Source organism: Narcine bancroftii, chromosome 6 (genome assembly GCF_036971445.1).
Source record: "Narcine bancroftii isolate sNarBan1 chromosome 6, sNarBan1.hap1, whole genome shotgun sequence".
In the NCBI taxonomy this organism is placed as follows: Eukaryota; Metazoa; Chordata; class Chondrichthyes; order Torpediniformes; family Narcinidae; genus Narcine; species Narcine bancroftii.
Genome location: NC_091474.1, coordinates 39441914 through 39458397, shown reverse-complemented (window position 1 = coordinate 39458397; position 16484 = coordinate 39441914). Strand labels below are relative to the sequence as shown.

Genomic DNA, 16484 nt, shown 5'->3' with positions numbered 1-16484 from the left:
CTTCAACATTGTGACCTCAATGTTTCACTGTGGCATCCAATGACATTACTGTTGCTAATTCACCCAAATGCAAAATTCTGGTGAATTAGAATATTTCTTTAATCAGGTACTGATATATTGTGTTGAAAGAGCACTGATTTTACCACAGTGAAGTGTCATCTACATTTTCTACGTGCTGTAAAAACTCTAAAATGTAAAGACTGAGAAATGCTCTTTACTTGGCTCACTGAATGTGAGTCCAAAGACACTGCTTAATCTCAATCTGGCCTAAGTAGCATTTTAACCCTTGGCCTAACCTAAACTACAATCCAGTCCTGAAGCAATGCAAATTGAGTAGTTCATGAAACATTCTTCCTGATCAGAATCAGTAATCAAGTCAGTAGATTTGGTGGTTCAAGAACTCAACAGAGTATCTGAATGATTACACCAGGGCTATAACAACTACAGAGGTGCCTGGTGGTGATTGGTTTCCCTATTGGTTTGCCCTTGCACTGATCCCGATCAAGGAAAGTCAGAAATGATTATTGGCCCAGAGGCCGCCCACTGAGCTGTGACAATCCCTGCCCCTTGTTATTATGTTCCTGTTGTTGGTGGTTGAAATTTGAGTGAGTAATCTTGTTTTATGTGTGTGTGTGGGGGGGTTGGTAGAGACACGGGCTTGCATATATAGTCATAAAGAAAATAAATATATGTAGGCATGACACCATATATGGCTCTACAAGCTTGTGTGAACATATAAATAAAATATTCAACAAAAAAAACTCACACTGTACCATTTCGTTACACTGGATTACACAATGTGATCCCATTGAAAGGTGACGGATCAGAAGCATTAACTCTTCTCCACAGATGCAGCCCGATCTGCTGAGTATTTCAAGCATTTTATTTTGCTTTCCCATTCTCCACCTTTATACAGCGGGAATCCAGTCCGCGCTGTCCTATTTCATAGACGATCCGCGCCGTCTCCCTCCTTACCCCCCCCCCCCTCTCTCCTTCCCCTCCCTCTCTCCCTCCCCCCCTCCCACCCTCCTTCCTCCCCTCCATCCCCCTCCTCCCCCCCCTCTCTCTCTCTCTCTCTCTCTCTCACTGCAATACTTCATTGTGCACGGCCCCACCAATCAACGCCTCTCCGCCGGGCCTCGAGCCAATCACAGGTCCGAACAAAATCGCTCCTCTCTGGCTTTGACCTCTTAACCCAACTGCGCATGCACCGTACGGGAGAATCGTGGGTTGCGTCGTTGCTACGGTGATGGGGCAACGCGGAACGCACCATGAACCGCAGCAAGGTGGGCTTTGCTCCCAGATCCCCCAACACTGTTTAATCCCGAACCGTCAGGTTCTTCTGTTCTCTCCCCCCACTCGCTAACACTTATTCTCTCTATCTTTAACACCCTCCCTGCCTTCTCTTATCGATCCCATCCCTCTCTTTTCTTCTCATCCCCTACTTGTCCCCTTCCACTCCACTCTTACTTTCTCCTCCGTTTCTCCCTTTCACTTCCCTCCTTTATCATCTCCCTCCCTTTCTCCTTTCCTTTCTTATCTTCTCCCCTGCTTCTTCCCTCCCTCACTCTTCCTCCAGTAGTTTGTTTTTTTTCCACTCCAGATTCCATCTTCTGCAGTGTCTTGTGTCTCCTACACCCTCCCACCCTCCCACCCCCCTCCACCGTCCAACATCAATTCCTTCATCTCTGCTTTGCCTCTTTTATTTCCCTGCCCCAACTCCTCACCTACCTGCTGGTTATTCCTTTCGCTTTTGGTTTTAAAGGTGCAATGGCATATCTTTTCTTATCTATAGAGCATTGTGAACAAAGGACTCTTTGGTAATTTGAAACAAAGGTGGGTTGATTTGTTCAATAATGTATGATCTATTTAATCTATTTGATAGTCATTTCCTCTCCTTTAATAACCCTCCTCTTATTTATGGAATTGTAGTTAGTTTTACAGATCCATTTGATACACTTATGTTTGTACAGGTTGAAAAAGTGCTACCTACCTTCCATCTTGGGGACTGTGGCTCTTCAACTATAGGTCCAAATACTGTTTATATATGATGAAGGTTTGTGCCTCTACCCTATTTCAGTTAATCAGATCCCTGCTGCCCAATTTTCCTCATATCCCACACCACACAGAGCATGCTGCCATCAGGAAAGAGGTATATGTGCCACAGGACTCATACCAACAGTTGCTACTCCTCCAATATCAGACTCCTAAAAAAACAAACTCAGACTCATTTAAGGATTCTTAATTTGTACATTATTTATTATTGAATATTTGTTTTCAGAATTGCACATTTGTTTGTTTCTTTCTTTGTTTACATTTCTCTTTGTGTACATATCTTTCCTTGGTGCAGTTTTTTGATAAGTAAAAATTCTGCCTGGCCCACAGGAAGAAGAATCTCAGGGTTGTATGTGATGTTGTGTATGTACTCTGACAATAAATCTGAACTTTGAACTTTCATCCTTCAACCAATAGCTTTAAATTCATGCCTCCTGGATTTTGAGTATTTTGTTCAGAACAATGGATCTTTTCTAATTATTTTGTCATAGCCCCTTATAATTTCATTTCACTTCTGAAGAAAACAATTGCAGCTTTCTAGTTCCAGCAAATACGAGTTCTTTAAACTGTGGTCCAATTTTATACAGTTCAAGCATATCCTCTCTAATAAAATGTAGCATATCTTTCTAAACCATCTTATTTGATCTGTCTTGCTATCTTTATAGATTTCTAGACAAATTCTCCAAGGTTCCTAGTTTTTTTGACATATTCCATTTTAAAAAAAATCATTCAATTGCATTTTCGCACATTCCCAAATGCAGTATGTTGTACTTCTCTGGATTAAATTCCATTTGTCAAACTTCTGCCCAAATGATCAGAATCCTCCATATACCTGTATTCCTGAAACCAAACTTTTCCTCTTTACTATCAGAATCAGGATTTATTGTTATGTACAAGTCATGAAATTCAGTGTTTCGTGGCAGGATCAAAGTGCAAACATACATATTATAACCATCTTACAACATTATATATTAAAAAATAACAATAATAGTACATGAAAAGTAAGTGTCTTTGGTTCATTTATTATTCAAGAATCTGATGGCAGCGGCAAGAAGCTGTTCTTGTGCTGCTGAGTGCTTGCCTTTAAGCTCCTGTACCCAGGGTTGGTGCTGTTGGGCATCTGTGGGCATTTCCCCTCAAACAAGGTGTTGTGCCCCCCCCCTTTATGGTTGCAGCCATCCCTGTCCATCAGATCCACCCCACTCCCTCCCACATTAGTAGTGTCTAGATTGATGCACATTAAAAACTCTCCGCCTGGCTGTGTTACTAGCGTGCGTCAAGCGTCAGTAACATCTAGTGATGCTTGAAGCAATAAAAAGAGCGTCAAGTGCCCTACATCAGATGGCGTTAATGACAGGTAGGACCCTGCCAGCCCCCAATCCCCCACTAATGAACGCCCCTCAAAATCACTAATGCCCCCCTCTAACATATGTTTTTGGCACCGACCTTGCCTGTGCTTTTTCTCCGATGGGAGCAGAGTGAAGAGTGGTGGGGGTCTTTATGAATAGAGGCTGCATTTTGTAAGACACCACCTCATGTAGATTACCTTGATGGAGTGAATTCTGGTGCCTGTTATGTCGCAGGTTGAGTGAACAACCCTCAGAGTTGGTGCCTCCATACCAGGTGGTGATGCAACCTGTCAGAAGTTTACGAGAGTCTTTGGTGATATACTGAATCTCCTCAGGCACCTCACAAAGTATAGCCACTGGCTCCAGGACAGATCCTCGGAGATGTTGACACCCAAGAATTTGAAGTTCTTGATCTTCTCAACCATATTAGGTTTTTGATCATTTACAGACTTTCTTATCATGTCCCATATATTTAATCCTAAATTATTGATACACATCACAAAAAAACAAAGAGGCAAATCTTATATTCACAAAACACTCCTTAACTATTATCCTTTACTGTTATTTACTCAAATATGGATCTGACATCACTCTCTCTTGGATCTCAGGGCCTTTTACTTGTTTGATCAGTCTGCATAAGGCTGCCTAAAGCCTTGCTAAAATCTAAATACACTACATTAAACATACTGCATTCAGTGGACTTTCTTGTTATTTCCTCACAAAATCCACAGCTAAATATAACCTTCTTATGCTTAATGTCCTCAATTAATATTTCTAAATGAAGGTTTATACTATCTCTTAGACTAGATCCCAATAATCTTCCACCAGCCTATAATTAATTAGTTTATTGTTATTTCTATTTATCAACAATGGAACACTTTAACCATCATCCAGTCTTCTGGCACTATCCCTCTGGCACCAGAGGGTTATTGAGTAATTTACATCCTGGGTATTGAGAGTTCATGTTACAATATAGTTTATTGGGGCTATAACAGTATGTCCTTGTTTCTAGGGAGCAACGCAACTTAATACGGTTCAAATGCGTTTTGACAAATACTATCCTGGATGTTCTGCGACAGCGACCTGGATGGGTTGAGGTTAAGGAGTAAGTAGTTTCTAATTGTTGAGTCAGTGGGCGTGGGGTGGAATGAGGGGAATTTAATTGGGTGTATTTGTGGGTGGGGTAGGGGGATTGGGGGGTGAAGAATCCTGGTTGTAGAAGTGGGTACGGAGATAGATCCCTCTGGAAGAGTTCAGCATCATGGCGTTTCCTCTTCTTCCACACCACCAGTCTCTGCATTCAACATTTTATCCTTCTTCATTTCTGTCACCTATAACATTTTCTCATCACCAGATACATCTTCCCCTCACCTCCCCTCTCCATTTTCCACAAGAACTATTCCCTCCAGGATTCACTCGTTCACCCATTGCTTCTGTGGTGATGTGCTATTACACCACTAGGTCACCAGGGGCCATCACCTGATGACCTTGTATATAAAGCCAACTGGAGCTAGGCTCCATTCTGACCTAGGCTTGCCCAGAGGAAAGACCTAGCTGTATATATTAGTCTATTAAAACTAGCATTTAACTTGCACTCTGTCTTGTGTGGTTGATGTTAATCACAGCTTCCTGCTATTCACCCCCCTTGATATTTACTGTTATTAAATGCTACACTTATACCCACACCTCTCCCTTACCACGATTCAGAGCCCCAAACAGTCCTTACAAATGAAGAAATGCTTCACTTGTGAATCTTCAGGGATCATCTACTACATCCAGTGCTTCTATTGTGGATGCAAACTGGAGATTGTTTCATTGAGCATCTTTGCTCTGTCTGCTGCAATAATGCAGAGCTCCCAGTGGCCAACTATTTCAATTCCACACCCCATTCCCACACTGTCCATGGCTTCATGCACTGCCAAATTGGAGGAACAACTACTAATATTCTGTCTGGGCACTCTCCAACTTGGTGGCTTTAACATGGACTTCTCCAGTATCTGTTAGGCCCCTCCCCTGTACCTCCTTCTGTCTTTATGTCGGTCTCCCCACCCCTTCCCTCCCTAGTCAGAGAGCTACCTCATCTTTTTTTCTCCTACCCTCTCACCCATAGCCACCTTTGACCTCTTGCTCCTCCCCCTGCCCTTTCTTCTCTTCTCTCCTCCCGCCACCTTTTTATTCAAATGCCTTCCTGCCTTTTGCTCATACCTTGAAAAAGGGGTCAGGCCCAAAACATTGGTTATATTCCCTTTGCTTCCTATAGGGACCGCATGATCTGCTGAGTTTCTCCAGCACTTTTGTGTATTGCATAGTTGTCAAAGGTGTGTGTGAAGTTACACATTTCTTTAGAGAGAGCATGTCTAGCGTGCACTTTCCATCAAGATCGTGGTTATATTTCACTAAAAAATAAACCCCTTTCCACCATTTAAAATCTTAATTAAACTTTCTCTTAAACTATATTGCTCTAAAACCCTGCCAAAACAAAGAATAAACCTGAAGATTGAAAAGAATTGTGCTCTTAGGATGAAACTGTCTGAGTTCCATTTAATTTTTGTTACTCTGTGATTGTGAATGTCTTCTCAGGCTTGTTTGGAGAAACAGACACATTATAATCTGTTAGTAGGCTATAGTTAATGGTTGTGGTTGGTGTTTCAGAGTGTGCTTTTTCTCTTTTGGTTATTTGCTGTTTGTTATTGACTTTGTTGGACAGTGAAGGTGAATGGGACTTTTATTGGTGTGATATCAGCTGGCTACGAGAGAACTTTGGCTATATGTACATGGATGAGCATGTTCGCATCTGTCACTTTCGCAATCACTATGAGGTATGAAAGTGGAAATTCTGCCACCGGCAGGTAAGGTGGAAAATGTCACTGGGGAAATGGAATTATTCAGATACTTCTGGTGATCTTTTTCCTGCCTGTGAGTGACAGAACTATATCATTATTGGTTCCTCGTTCAGACTTCTTCAATAAAGAAAATGTATTTTTGGGTGACAAGAAATAATTTATTGCCTTGGATGTAACTAGAAGAACTTAAGTGACATATGAATGAATAAATGCAAGGAAAGTAGTGAGGGTTGGTGGGACTGAACAAGTCAACCCTCCTCACAGAGCTGATTTTTAAGAGAGATGTCCCAATGTCTCCATGCTTTTGCAGTGTGCATGTGTGAGTGTATCTCTGATGAAAGCATAAGAGACAGAAGCAAAAGTAGATTATTTAGCCCTTTGTGCCTGTTCCACCATTCAGTAAGATCTTGCTGATGGCTCATTTTGTCCCCTTCTTCCTGTACTGTCTATTTTCTTTGGTTCCTAAATATCTAAATCTGTCTTGATTATATTCAGTAACTGAACCTCCATGGATCTCTTGTATAGAGAATGCCACATTCTCCTCATCTTTGAATTAATGATCATTTTTTTCATTTTCAAACTGTGATTCCTGAGTATAGATGGTCCAGTGAGGGGAAATATACGACTACCCTCTTGTAGGAATGTTATAAGTCAGGACAATCATCTCTCATTCCCCCTAGCTTGAGAAAATAAGTCTAGTCTTTCTAATGCCCATGTATACTCCAGCTCAGGTTTCATTCTGATTATTCCTGGTCTCCTTTCTTTGGTAATGTATCCTTCCTGAGTTAGGGTGAGCAGATTTTTATTCCAACTCCTGTAAAACCTCCTTACTCAAAATACTTCCAGTAAGGCCGACATACTGTTGCCTTCCTAACTGCTGAATGTTAATTTTAGTGAATTGATAACCCAAGGCTTAAGAACATCAAGACCTTTTGATCTCCTCCATTTAAAAATACTTAAGATTTTTTCATTTTTCAATCTAGTATTATAGCAAAGTATGCAGTGGCCACAAAATATGGATTTTGGTGAGCAAGGAGATTATTATATTTTATTCATTTACATGTAATTTGGTTTCACTGTTAGATTTTCTAAGGCTAAAAGCTTTCATTTATAGTGGTTCAAAAGTTAATTAGATTATCAGCTAAAACTGGTTAACTAAAGTTATTATCAGCTGACTCAGAATTTCTGGAATCTGGAAATATATATCTGCAACTAAACTAGAAAATGCTGTAAAATCTCAGCAGATCAGATGACAACTGAAAAGAGAAGCAATTCACATTTTGGGCTTGCTGTCTGACTTGCCAAATATTTGTTTTTGTTAAAAATGCAGGATATTTTAGTTTTTTGAAACATGTAAATCTGTGACTTCTATTAAACTAGTGCCCAATGCGTACCCCAAATGTTGACTTTCTTTTTTTTTAAATTTTTTTTATCTTTTATTTTTCACACCATAAATCACATTAACCATGATACACACTTTTTCCTTTTCACACATATACAGTGCCATTTTCTCCCCCCCTCCATCCTCCCATCCCACCCTCCCTACCTCCCCCCTCCCATCCATTTAAGGTACAAAATCTAGGATACATTAAACCAGTCAGACAATGTTGTCATTCAATAAAAATACACCAGAAATTCCACTGAGTCCATTCTTTTCATTTCCTTTTCCTTCCGTTAACTTAGGTAGTGATTGTCCCCGGTAGGTTTTCGCTATTGTGTTTCATGTAAGGCTCCCATATTTGTTCGAATATTTCAATATTATTTCTTAAACTATATGTTATTTTTTCTAATGGAATACATTTATTCATTTCTATATACCATTGTTGTATTTTCAAATTATCTTCCAATTTCCAGGTTGACATAATACATTTTTTTGCTACGGCTAGAGCTATCTTAACAAATCTTTTTTGTGCATCCTCCAAATCAATTCCAAATTCTTTGTTTTTTATGTTACTTAGGAGAAAGATCTCTGGATTCTTTGGTATATTGTTTTCTGTTATTTTATTTAATATCTGATTTAGATCTTCCCAAAATTTTTTTACTTTCTCACATGTCCAGATTGCATGAATTGTTGTTCCCATTTCTTTTTTACATTGAAAACATCTATCAGATACTGTTGGGTCCCATTTATTTAACTTTTGAGGTGTAATGTATAGCCTGTGTATCCAGTTATATTGTATCATACGTAACCTTGAATTTATTGTATTTCTCATTGTTCCAGAACATAACTTCTCCCATGTTTCCTTTTTTATCTTTATATTTAAATCTTGTTCCCATTTTTGTTTAGTTTTACCATTTGTTTCCTCATTCTCCTTTTCTTGCAGTTTAATATACATATTTGTTATAAATCTTTTGATTATCATTGTATCTGTAATCACATATTCAAAGTTACTTCCCTCTGGCAAACTCAAACTGCTTCCTAATTTATCCTTCAAGTAGGATCTCAATTGGTAATATGCCAGCGCTGTATCTTGAGTTATATTGTATTTATCTTTCATTTGTTCAAAGGATAATAATCTATTTCCCGAAAAACAATTTTCTATTCTTTTAATCCCTTTTTTCTCCCATTCTCTAAAGGAAAGGTTATCTATTGAAAAAGGGAGTAACTTGTTTTGCATCAATATTAGTTTTGGTAATTGATAATTTGTTTTATTTCTTTCTACATGAATCTTCATCCAAATATTGAGTAGATGATGTAATACTGGAGAACTTCTATGTTGTACCAATTTTTCATCCCATTTATATAATATGTGTTCAGGTATCTTTTCCCCTATTTTATCTAATTCTAATCTAGTCCAATCTGGCTTTTCTCTTGTTTGATAAAAATCTGATAGGTATCTTAATTGTGCGGCTCTATAATAACTTTTAAAGTTTGGCAGTTGTAAGCCTCCTTGTTTATACCATTCTGTTAATTTATCTAGTGCTATCCTCGGTTTCCTCCCTTTCCATAAAAATTTCCTTATTATTTTCTTTAACTCCTTGAAGAATTTCTCTGTCAGTTGTATTGGCAATGCCTGAAATAGGTATAATATCCTTGGAAAAATGTTCATTTTAATACAGTTTATCCTTCCTATTAGTGTTAGTGGTAAATCTTTCCAATGCTCTAAATCGTCCTGTAATTTTTTCATTAGTGGATAATAATTGAGTTTATATAGTTGGCCGAGATTTTTGTTTATTTGTACACCTAGGTATCTTATTGCTTGCATTTGCCATCAAAATGGTGATTCCTTCTTAAATTTTGAGAAATCTGCATTATTCATAGGCATTGCTTCACTTTTATTTACGTTGATTTTGTAACCCGACACTTCTCCATATTCCTTCAATTTCTTATATAATTCTTTTATTGATAGTTCTGGTTCTGTTAAGTATACTATAACATCATCCGCAAATAAACTGATTTTATATTCCTTGTCTTTTATTTTTATCCCTTTTATATTATTTTCTGTTCTTATCAATTCTGCTAGTGGTTCTATAGCTAACGCAAGCAATAAAGGTGATAGTGGGCATCCCTGCCGTGTTGACCTGCTTAAGTTAAATTGCTTTGATACATGTCCATTTACTGTCACTTTCGCTAATGGTCCCTTATATAATGCTTTAATCCAATTAATATACTTCTCCGGTAAACTGAATTTTTGCAATACTTTGAACAAATAATTCCATTCTACTCTGTCAAAGGCCTTCTCTGCATCTAAAGCAACTGCTACTGTAGGTGCTTTATTCCCTTCTACTGCATGAATTAAGTTAATAAATTTACAAATATTGTCTGTTGTGCGTCTTTTTTTGATAAATCCAGTTTGGTCTAGATTTACCATTTTCGGTACATACTCTGCTAATCTGTTTGCTAATAGTTTAGCTATTATCTTATAATCTGTGTTAAGTAAAGACATTGGTCTATATGACGCTGGTGTGAGTGGATCTTTCCCTTGCTTTAGTATTACTGTAATTATAGTTTAGCTATTATCTTATAATCTGTGTTAAGTAAAGATATTGGTCTATATGACGCTGGTGTGAGTGGATCTTTCCCTTGCTTTAGTATTACTGTAATTATTGCTGTTTTACATGAATCTGGTAAGCTTTGTGTTTTATCAATCTGGTTGATTACTTCCAGGAGGGGCGGAATTAATAAGTCTTTAAATGTTTTATAGAATTCTATTGGAAATCCATCCTCTCCTGGTGTCTTATTATTTGGTAATTTTTTTATTATCTCTTGTATTTCTACTATTCCAAATGGCTCTGTTAATTTATTTTGTTCCTCTATTTGTAGTTTTGGTAGTTTAATTTTAGTTAGAAATTCATCTATTTTCCCTTCTTTCCCTTCGTTTTCAGTTCGGTATAATTGTTCATAGAATTCTCTAAAGTTTTCCTTAATTTCTTTTGGATTATATGTAATTTGTTTGTCTTTTTTCCTTGATGCCAATACCATTTTCTTAGCTTGTTCTGTCTTAAGCTGCCATGCTAGGATTTTATGTGTTTTTTCACCTAGTTCGTAATATTTCTGTTTTGTCTTCATTATATTCTTCTCCACTTTATATGTTTGTAGTGTTTCATATTTTATTTTTTTTTATCCACCAATTCTCTTCTTTTAGTTGTATCTTCCTTCATTGCTAATTCTTTTTCTATATTTACTATTTCCCTTTCCAACTGCTCTGTTTCCTGATTATAGTCCTTCTTCATCTTGGTTACATAACTTATTATTTGCCCTCTAATGAATGCTTTCATTGCATCCCATAGTATAAACTTATCTTCCACTGATTCCGTATTTATTTCAAACTACATTTTTATTTGTTTTTCAATAAATTCTCTAAAATCCTGCCTTTTAAGTAACATGGGGTTTAATCTCCATCTATACATTCTTGGAGGGATGTCCTCTAACTTTACTGTCAATATTAAGGGTGAATGGTCCGATAGTATTCTAGCTTTATATTCTGTTTTTCTTACTCTATCTTGCATACGAGCTGATAACAAAAATAGGTCTATTCTTGAGTATGTTTTATGTCTAGCCGAGTAATATGAATATTCCTTTTCCTTTGGGTGTTGTTTCCTCCATATATCCAAAAGTTGCATTTCTTCCATCGATTTAATTATAAATTTGGTTACTTTGTTCTTTCTGTTAATTTTTTTCCCAGTTTTGTCCATATTTGAATCCAAATTCACGTTGAAATCCCCTCCTATTAATATGTTCCCTTGCGTATCTGCTACCTTCAAAAAGATATCTTGCATAAACTTTTGATCTTCTTCGTTAGGTGAATATACATTGAGTAGATTCCAAAACTCCGAATATATCTGACATTTTATCATTACATATCTCCCTGCTGGATCTATTATTTCCTCTTCTATTTTAAATGGCACATTTTTACTAATTAATATAGCTACTCCTCTTGCTTTTGAATTATACGATGCTGCAGTTACGTGTCCTACCCAATCTCTTTAATTTCTTGTGCTCCAATTCAGTTAAATGTGTTTCTTGCACAAATGCTATATCAATTTTTTCTTTTTTCAGTAAATTTAGCAGTTTCTTCCTTTTAATTTGGTTATGTATTCCATTAATATTTAAAGTCATATAGTTCAACGTAGCCATTTTATACTTTGTTTATCTTCCCTTTCCGTTTCTCCATCATTACCTTTCCTTCTTATCCATTTCTGTTTTCTTGTTTTGAACCCTTTATAAGACAACATTCCTAAAACATGAAACATTTTCCTTATTCTCCTATTTAAAACTTCTTTAGCCCCAATCTCCCCTTCCCCTCCTGAGTTGTCCTTTATCCCTTATCGGACAACCACATCTCCCCTCTCCATTTGGATTTGCGAATTCACTCGCAAGCGTCAGCTGATTTTGCAGTGACCGTAACTCCTCCCCACCCAGCCCCCCCCAGAAAAGATTTCACTTTTCATATGTAACAAAGGTCACTCTTTTAATTCCCTCCTTATTCCCTCTATTCCATTTCCTTCCCTTATTAATTCTTGTCTATACTATCTATATTTTCCTCTAAATACGGATACATTCATGTATGCACATTATACATATACACACATATACCTCTTTACCCACATACATATAAATCGTGGTCATTTTTACTCTTATTACATGTCTTCATCTCTCTGTTTGTTTTGTAGTTGTTCTGCAAATTTCCGTACTTCCTCTGTATCCGAGAATAGTTTTTTTCCATAAGATAATTTTCGCTGTATTGAACTCCTTCCTCTTCTTCAGGAGTTCAAAACTTATGTGTCTTTTTAGTTCGCAGTCTTTTGTACTCTCGTTACACGTCTTCTTCTCTCAGTCTATTTTGTAATTGTTCTGCAAATTTTCGTGCTTCCTCTGGATCCGAGAATAGTGTGTTTTGCTGTCCTGGAATAGATATTTTCAGTACCGCTGGATGCTTTAGTATAAATTTATACCCTTTCTTCCATAAAATCGCCTTTGCTGTATTGAACTCCTTTCTCTTCTTCAGGAGTTCAAAACTTATATCTGGATAAATGAAGATTTTTCGCCCTTTGTACTCCAGTGGCTTGTTGCCCTCTCTTACTTTTTCCATTGTTTTCTCCAGTACCTTTTCTCTTGTAGTATATCTTAGGAATTTTACTAAAATAGATCTTGGCTTTTGTTGTGGTTGTGGTTTAAAGGCCACTGCTCTATGTGCCCTTTCTATTTCCATTTCTTGCTGTAGTTCTGGACATCCTAGGATCCTAGGGATCCAATCTTTTATAAACTCTCTCATATTCTTGCCTTCTTCATCTTCCTTAAGGCCCACTATCATTGTTATTTCTTCTGTTATAATTTTCCATTATATCTATTTTCTGAGCTAACAGCTCTTGTGTCTCTTTAACTTTTTTATTAGATTCCTCTAATTTCTTTTTTAAGTCCTCTACCTCCATTTCTACTGCTGCTTCTCGTTCTTCCACCTTGGCCATTCTTTTTTCCCATTTCTGATAAGGTCATATCTATTTTATTCATTTTCTCTTCTGTATTGTTTATTCTTCTTCTTTAATCATTAAATTCTTGCGCTTGCCATTCTTTAAATGACTCCATGTATTCTTTAATAAGAGAAAGTATATCCTTTCCCTTCTTCTTCTATTTCACTGTACTCTTCCTCTTCCTCTTCTTCTTCCTCTGGGTTGGCCATCTGTTGTTTCTTTGTTGTCCTTTTCTTCTCTTCTTTCTTGTTTTCATTGTCTTCTATGTTCTCCTCTTGCTGCAACTGTTCTGCAGCTGTCATTGCCGGCTGTGGAGATCGACTCCCCAGCTGGTCACCCCTCCCGTCGGTGTGTTTTTTTGCATGCGCGGTTGCGCACTTTTACTCAGCTCAGCGAGCCATTTTTGTAGTCCACTTTCTACCGACCTGAGGGAGCGGGTTTCTCTCTCCACCGCGGGCCTCTTCGAACATGTAAGGCCTTCTCCTTCTTCTTCTGTTGTCTTCTCTTCCTCTCTTCTTACCGTTGGTTTCGATTTTTCTTTTCTCGTCGCCATCTTCTTTGCACCTTTATACTCACTTTACTTTAATTTTTATTTTTGTGCCTTTGTGTTTTCCTTTGTTTTTTCCGACTTTTCTGGAGAGGGCTGGAGTTCACCGTCCGGCCACTACTCCATCACGTGACTCCCCCCTAAATGTTGACTTTCTTGATGGTGGTGATGCAAGAGTAACAATGAAGCTTTATATTTTAAAAACATATATCATTAAGGCAGGTGTGACAAGATTGGTTATGAGAGCATAACACAAATAACTGTTTTTTAATAACTAAAAAATAAAAGCAGTTAAATACCTAGGACCTGCTGAACTTCATGCCAAGATTTTGAAAGAAAATAAAAATAATAAAATTTGCCCATACCAGAAATCCAAAATAAAAACAGAAAACTTTGAAAATGTTCAACATGTCTGGCCACATTTGTGGGAAAAGAAACAGAGTCAACATTTTAGACTAATCTTTTGGTCAGTTGCCCTGATAGGTCATTATGTGGCTCATTGTAAATTTTTATATTACAGGTACTTGCATTCCAGTGAGTTGCAGTGAAACATCTTGTGTGTAAAGGGTCAACACAAATGCCAGTTGTTTATTTGTTAAATTTTTACTTTTACACTACGTCCCATAAGAGATAACAGCAGAATTAGGCTATTTACCTCATTGTGTGTGCTTTACCATTCGATTTGAGGCTGATCTATTTTACCTTTCAACCCTATTTTTTGCCTTCTCCCCATAATCTTTGGTGCTATTACTAATCAAGAACCAATCAACCTCCACTTTAAATCTACCCAATTATTTGATCGCCACAGCCATCTGTGGCAAAAAATTCCACATATTCATCACCCTCTAACTGAAGAAATTTCTCCTCATGTCTGTTCTAAGGAGTGTTCTGTTAACCCGAGTCTGTAACCTCTGGTCCTATCCTCTCCCACTACTGGAAAATCTTCTCCACATCTACTCTATCCAGCCCTTCCAATATTTGGTTCTTTTCAATGAGATTACCTCTGCTGAACATCTGTGAATACAGCCCTAGACCCATTAAATGCTCCTCATATGTTAATTTTCTTATCTTGGGGACTGCTCTCTTAAACCTCCCCTGGACCTTCTCCAATGGCAGCACATTCATGCTGAGATACAGGGCCCAAAACTGCTCGCTCACAATGTGATTTGACGAACACATCATAAAGCTTCAGCATGACATCTTTGCTTTCCCATCTGACTAGACCTTTCCCTTTGTATCTACCACTGTTAAAAAAGAATATGCAGTGGCAATTTTACACTGGAAACATTGGTGCAATGAGCTCAAATTGGTCTCTATATGTATGTATTTCAAAGATCAAAAACTGATCTAAATTTAAGTTTTCCCTTTCTTTTTGTTGAAGCTGACACGAAAAAACTTCATGGTGAAAAACCTGAAGAGGTTTCGCAAACAACTGGATCGTGAGCAGGGGAAACTGGAAGCAGCCAAATGTGACTTCTTTCCAAAGACATTTGAGCTGCCAGTTGAGTACCACCTGTTTGTAGAAGAGTTCAAGAGAAACCCAGGAATCACTTGGATTATGAAACCGGTGAGAAAATGCAGACTATTTTCTGCCCACTTGATTACACCACCAAATGACCACAGAGTGGAGATTGAACATTTAGTCAATGTGAATAGATACTGATACCCATTACTTGGTTGAATGAATGGTTGTTGATCAATAAGCTTTCCAATTCATTAAGCTCCTTGCTTTTAAGCCCATCAGCTACTAAAATTACTGACAATGCTTCTCCTCTTCTCCCCTCTCCCTCTTCCTTAAACCTCCAGGAAAGTAGTAGACATTTTGCATTTCAATATAGTTCATTCCCTGAAAATTGTTTTCTTTTTAGGTTGCAAGGTCACAAGGTAAAGGTATCTTTCTTTTCCGAAAACTCAAAGATATCATTGACTGGAGAAAGGTACTATTCAACTCTAATACTATGCTTGTAAAAACTAGTATTCCCATACAAGAGATGAAAGTACAATAGTTAGATTGCAAAGGAATGGAATGGCTGGCACGATTAGCATAGTGGTTAACATGACGCTATTACAGTGGCTGCCCAGGTTAGAACTTGGTGCTGTCTGTAAGGAGTTTGTATGTTCTCCCCATGTCTGTGTGGGTTTTCCCCAGGTGCTCCTTTTTCTTCCCACCCTTCAAAACATACAGGGTTGTAGGTTAATTTAGATGTAATTAGGCAACATGGGTTTAAATAGCCAGAATCAGCTTTTACCATGCTGAAAATAAAAATTCAAAATTTAATAGCAACTTGTAATGCTTGTAAACCGAAAACATTGCAGAGAATGGAAACTGAAATAACAGAGTCTTTGAATGCATTTCACCTATTTTCCCTTCTCAAATTCTTCCTCCTTCCTGTTGGTGCGTGGATTGAGTTGTCCTTGCCTTCACTTTCCATCCTAATAATCTCCACATTCAATCGAACATCTTTCATAATTTTGCCACTTTCAAGGATATTTCACTCCCAGACACATCTTCCCCTTTGCTTTCAGCATTCTGAAGTGACCTCTGCCTTTGTCATTTCTCTTGGTCATTCTTCCATTGCAACCAACTGATCCTCTTCTTATGGCACTTTCCCATGTAATTGCAGTATGTGATTTTAATTCTTTTCTTCCCATCTTCCAGAGACCCAATCAGGTTATCCAGGTGAAGCTACAATTCCCTTGCATATTTTCCACTCTAATCTATAGGCTTCGGTGTTGACTGTGTGGTATGCTCTACATTGAAGAAATCAAATGCAGATT

General features: G+C 37.7%; 1 protein-coding gene across 8 annotated transcripts in view; it reads left to right on the top strand.

The window, feature by feature from the left end:
• The first annotated feature begins 789 nt into the window (after positions 1 to 789).
• The window catches only part of ttll9 (tubulin tyrosine ligase-like family, member 9), a 55302-nt gene continuing 39607 nt past the window's right edge, over positions 790 to 16484 (top strand). For 2 of the 8 annotated variants that reach the window (XM_069884702.1, XM_069884695.1), the window contains exons 1-7: positions 1187 to 1286; positions 1796 to 1836; positions 4417 to 4510; positions 6108 to 6223; positions 10393 to 10435; positions 15088 to 15273; positions 15575 to 15643. In XM_069884702.1, coding sequence (XP_069740803.1) covers positions 1272 to 1286; positions 1796 to 1836; positions 4417 to 4510; positions 6108 to 6223; positions 10393 to 10435; positions 15088 to 15273; positions 15575 to 15643 — 564 coding nt within the window. In that variant the 5' untranslated portion in view covers positions 1187 to 1271. Of the gene's footprint in view, positions 869 to 1183; positions 1287 to 1765; positions 1837 to 4416; positions 4511 to 6107; positions 6224 to 10392; positions 10436 to 15087; positions 15274 to 15574; positions 15644 to 16484 lie in introns of those variants that run through there. The other 6 variants (XM_069884699.1, XM_069884700.1, XM_069884698.1 and 3 more) reach the window with 6 other exon arrangements.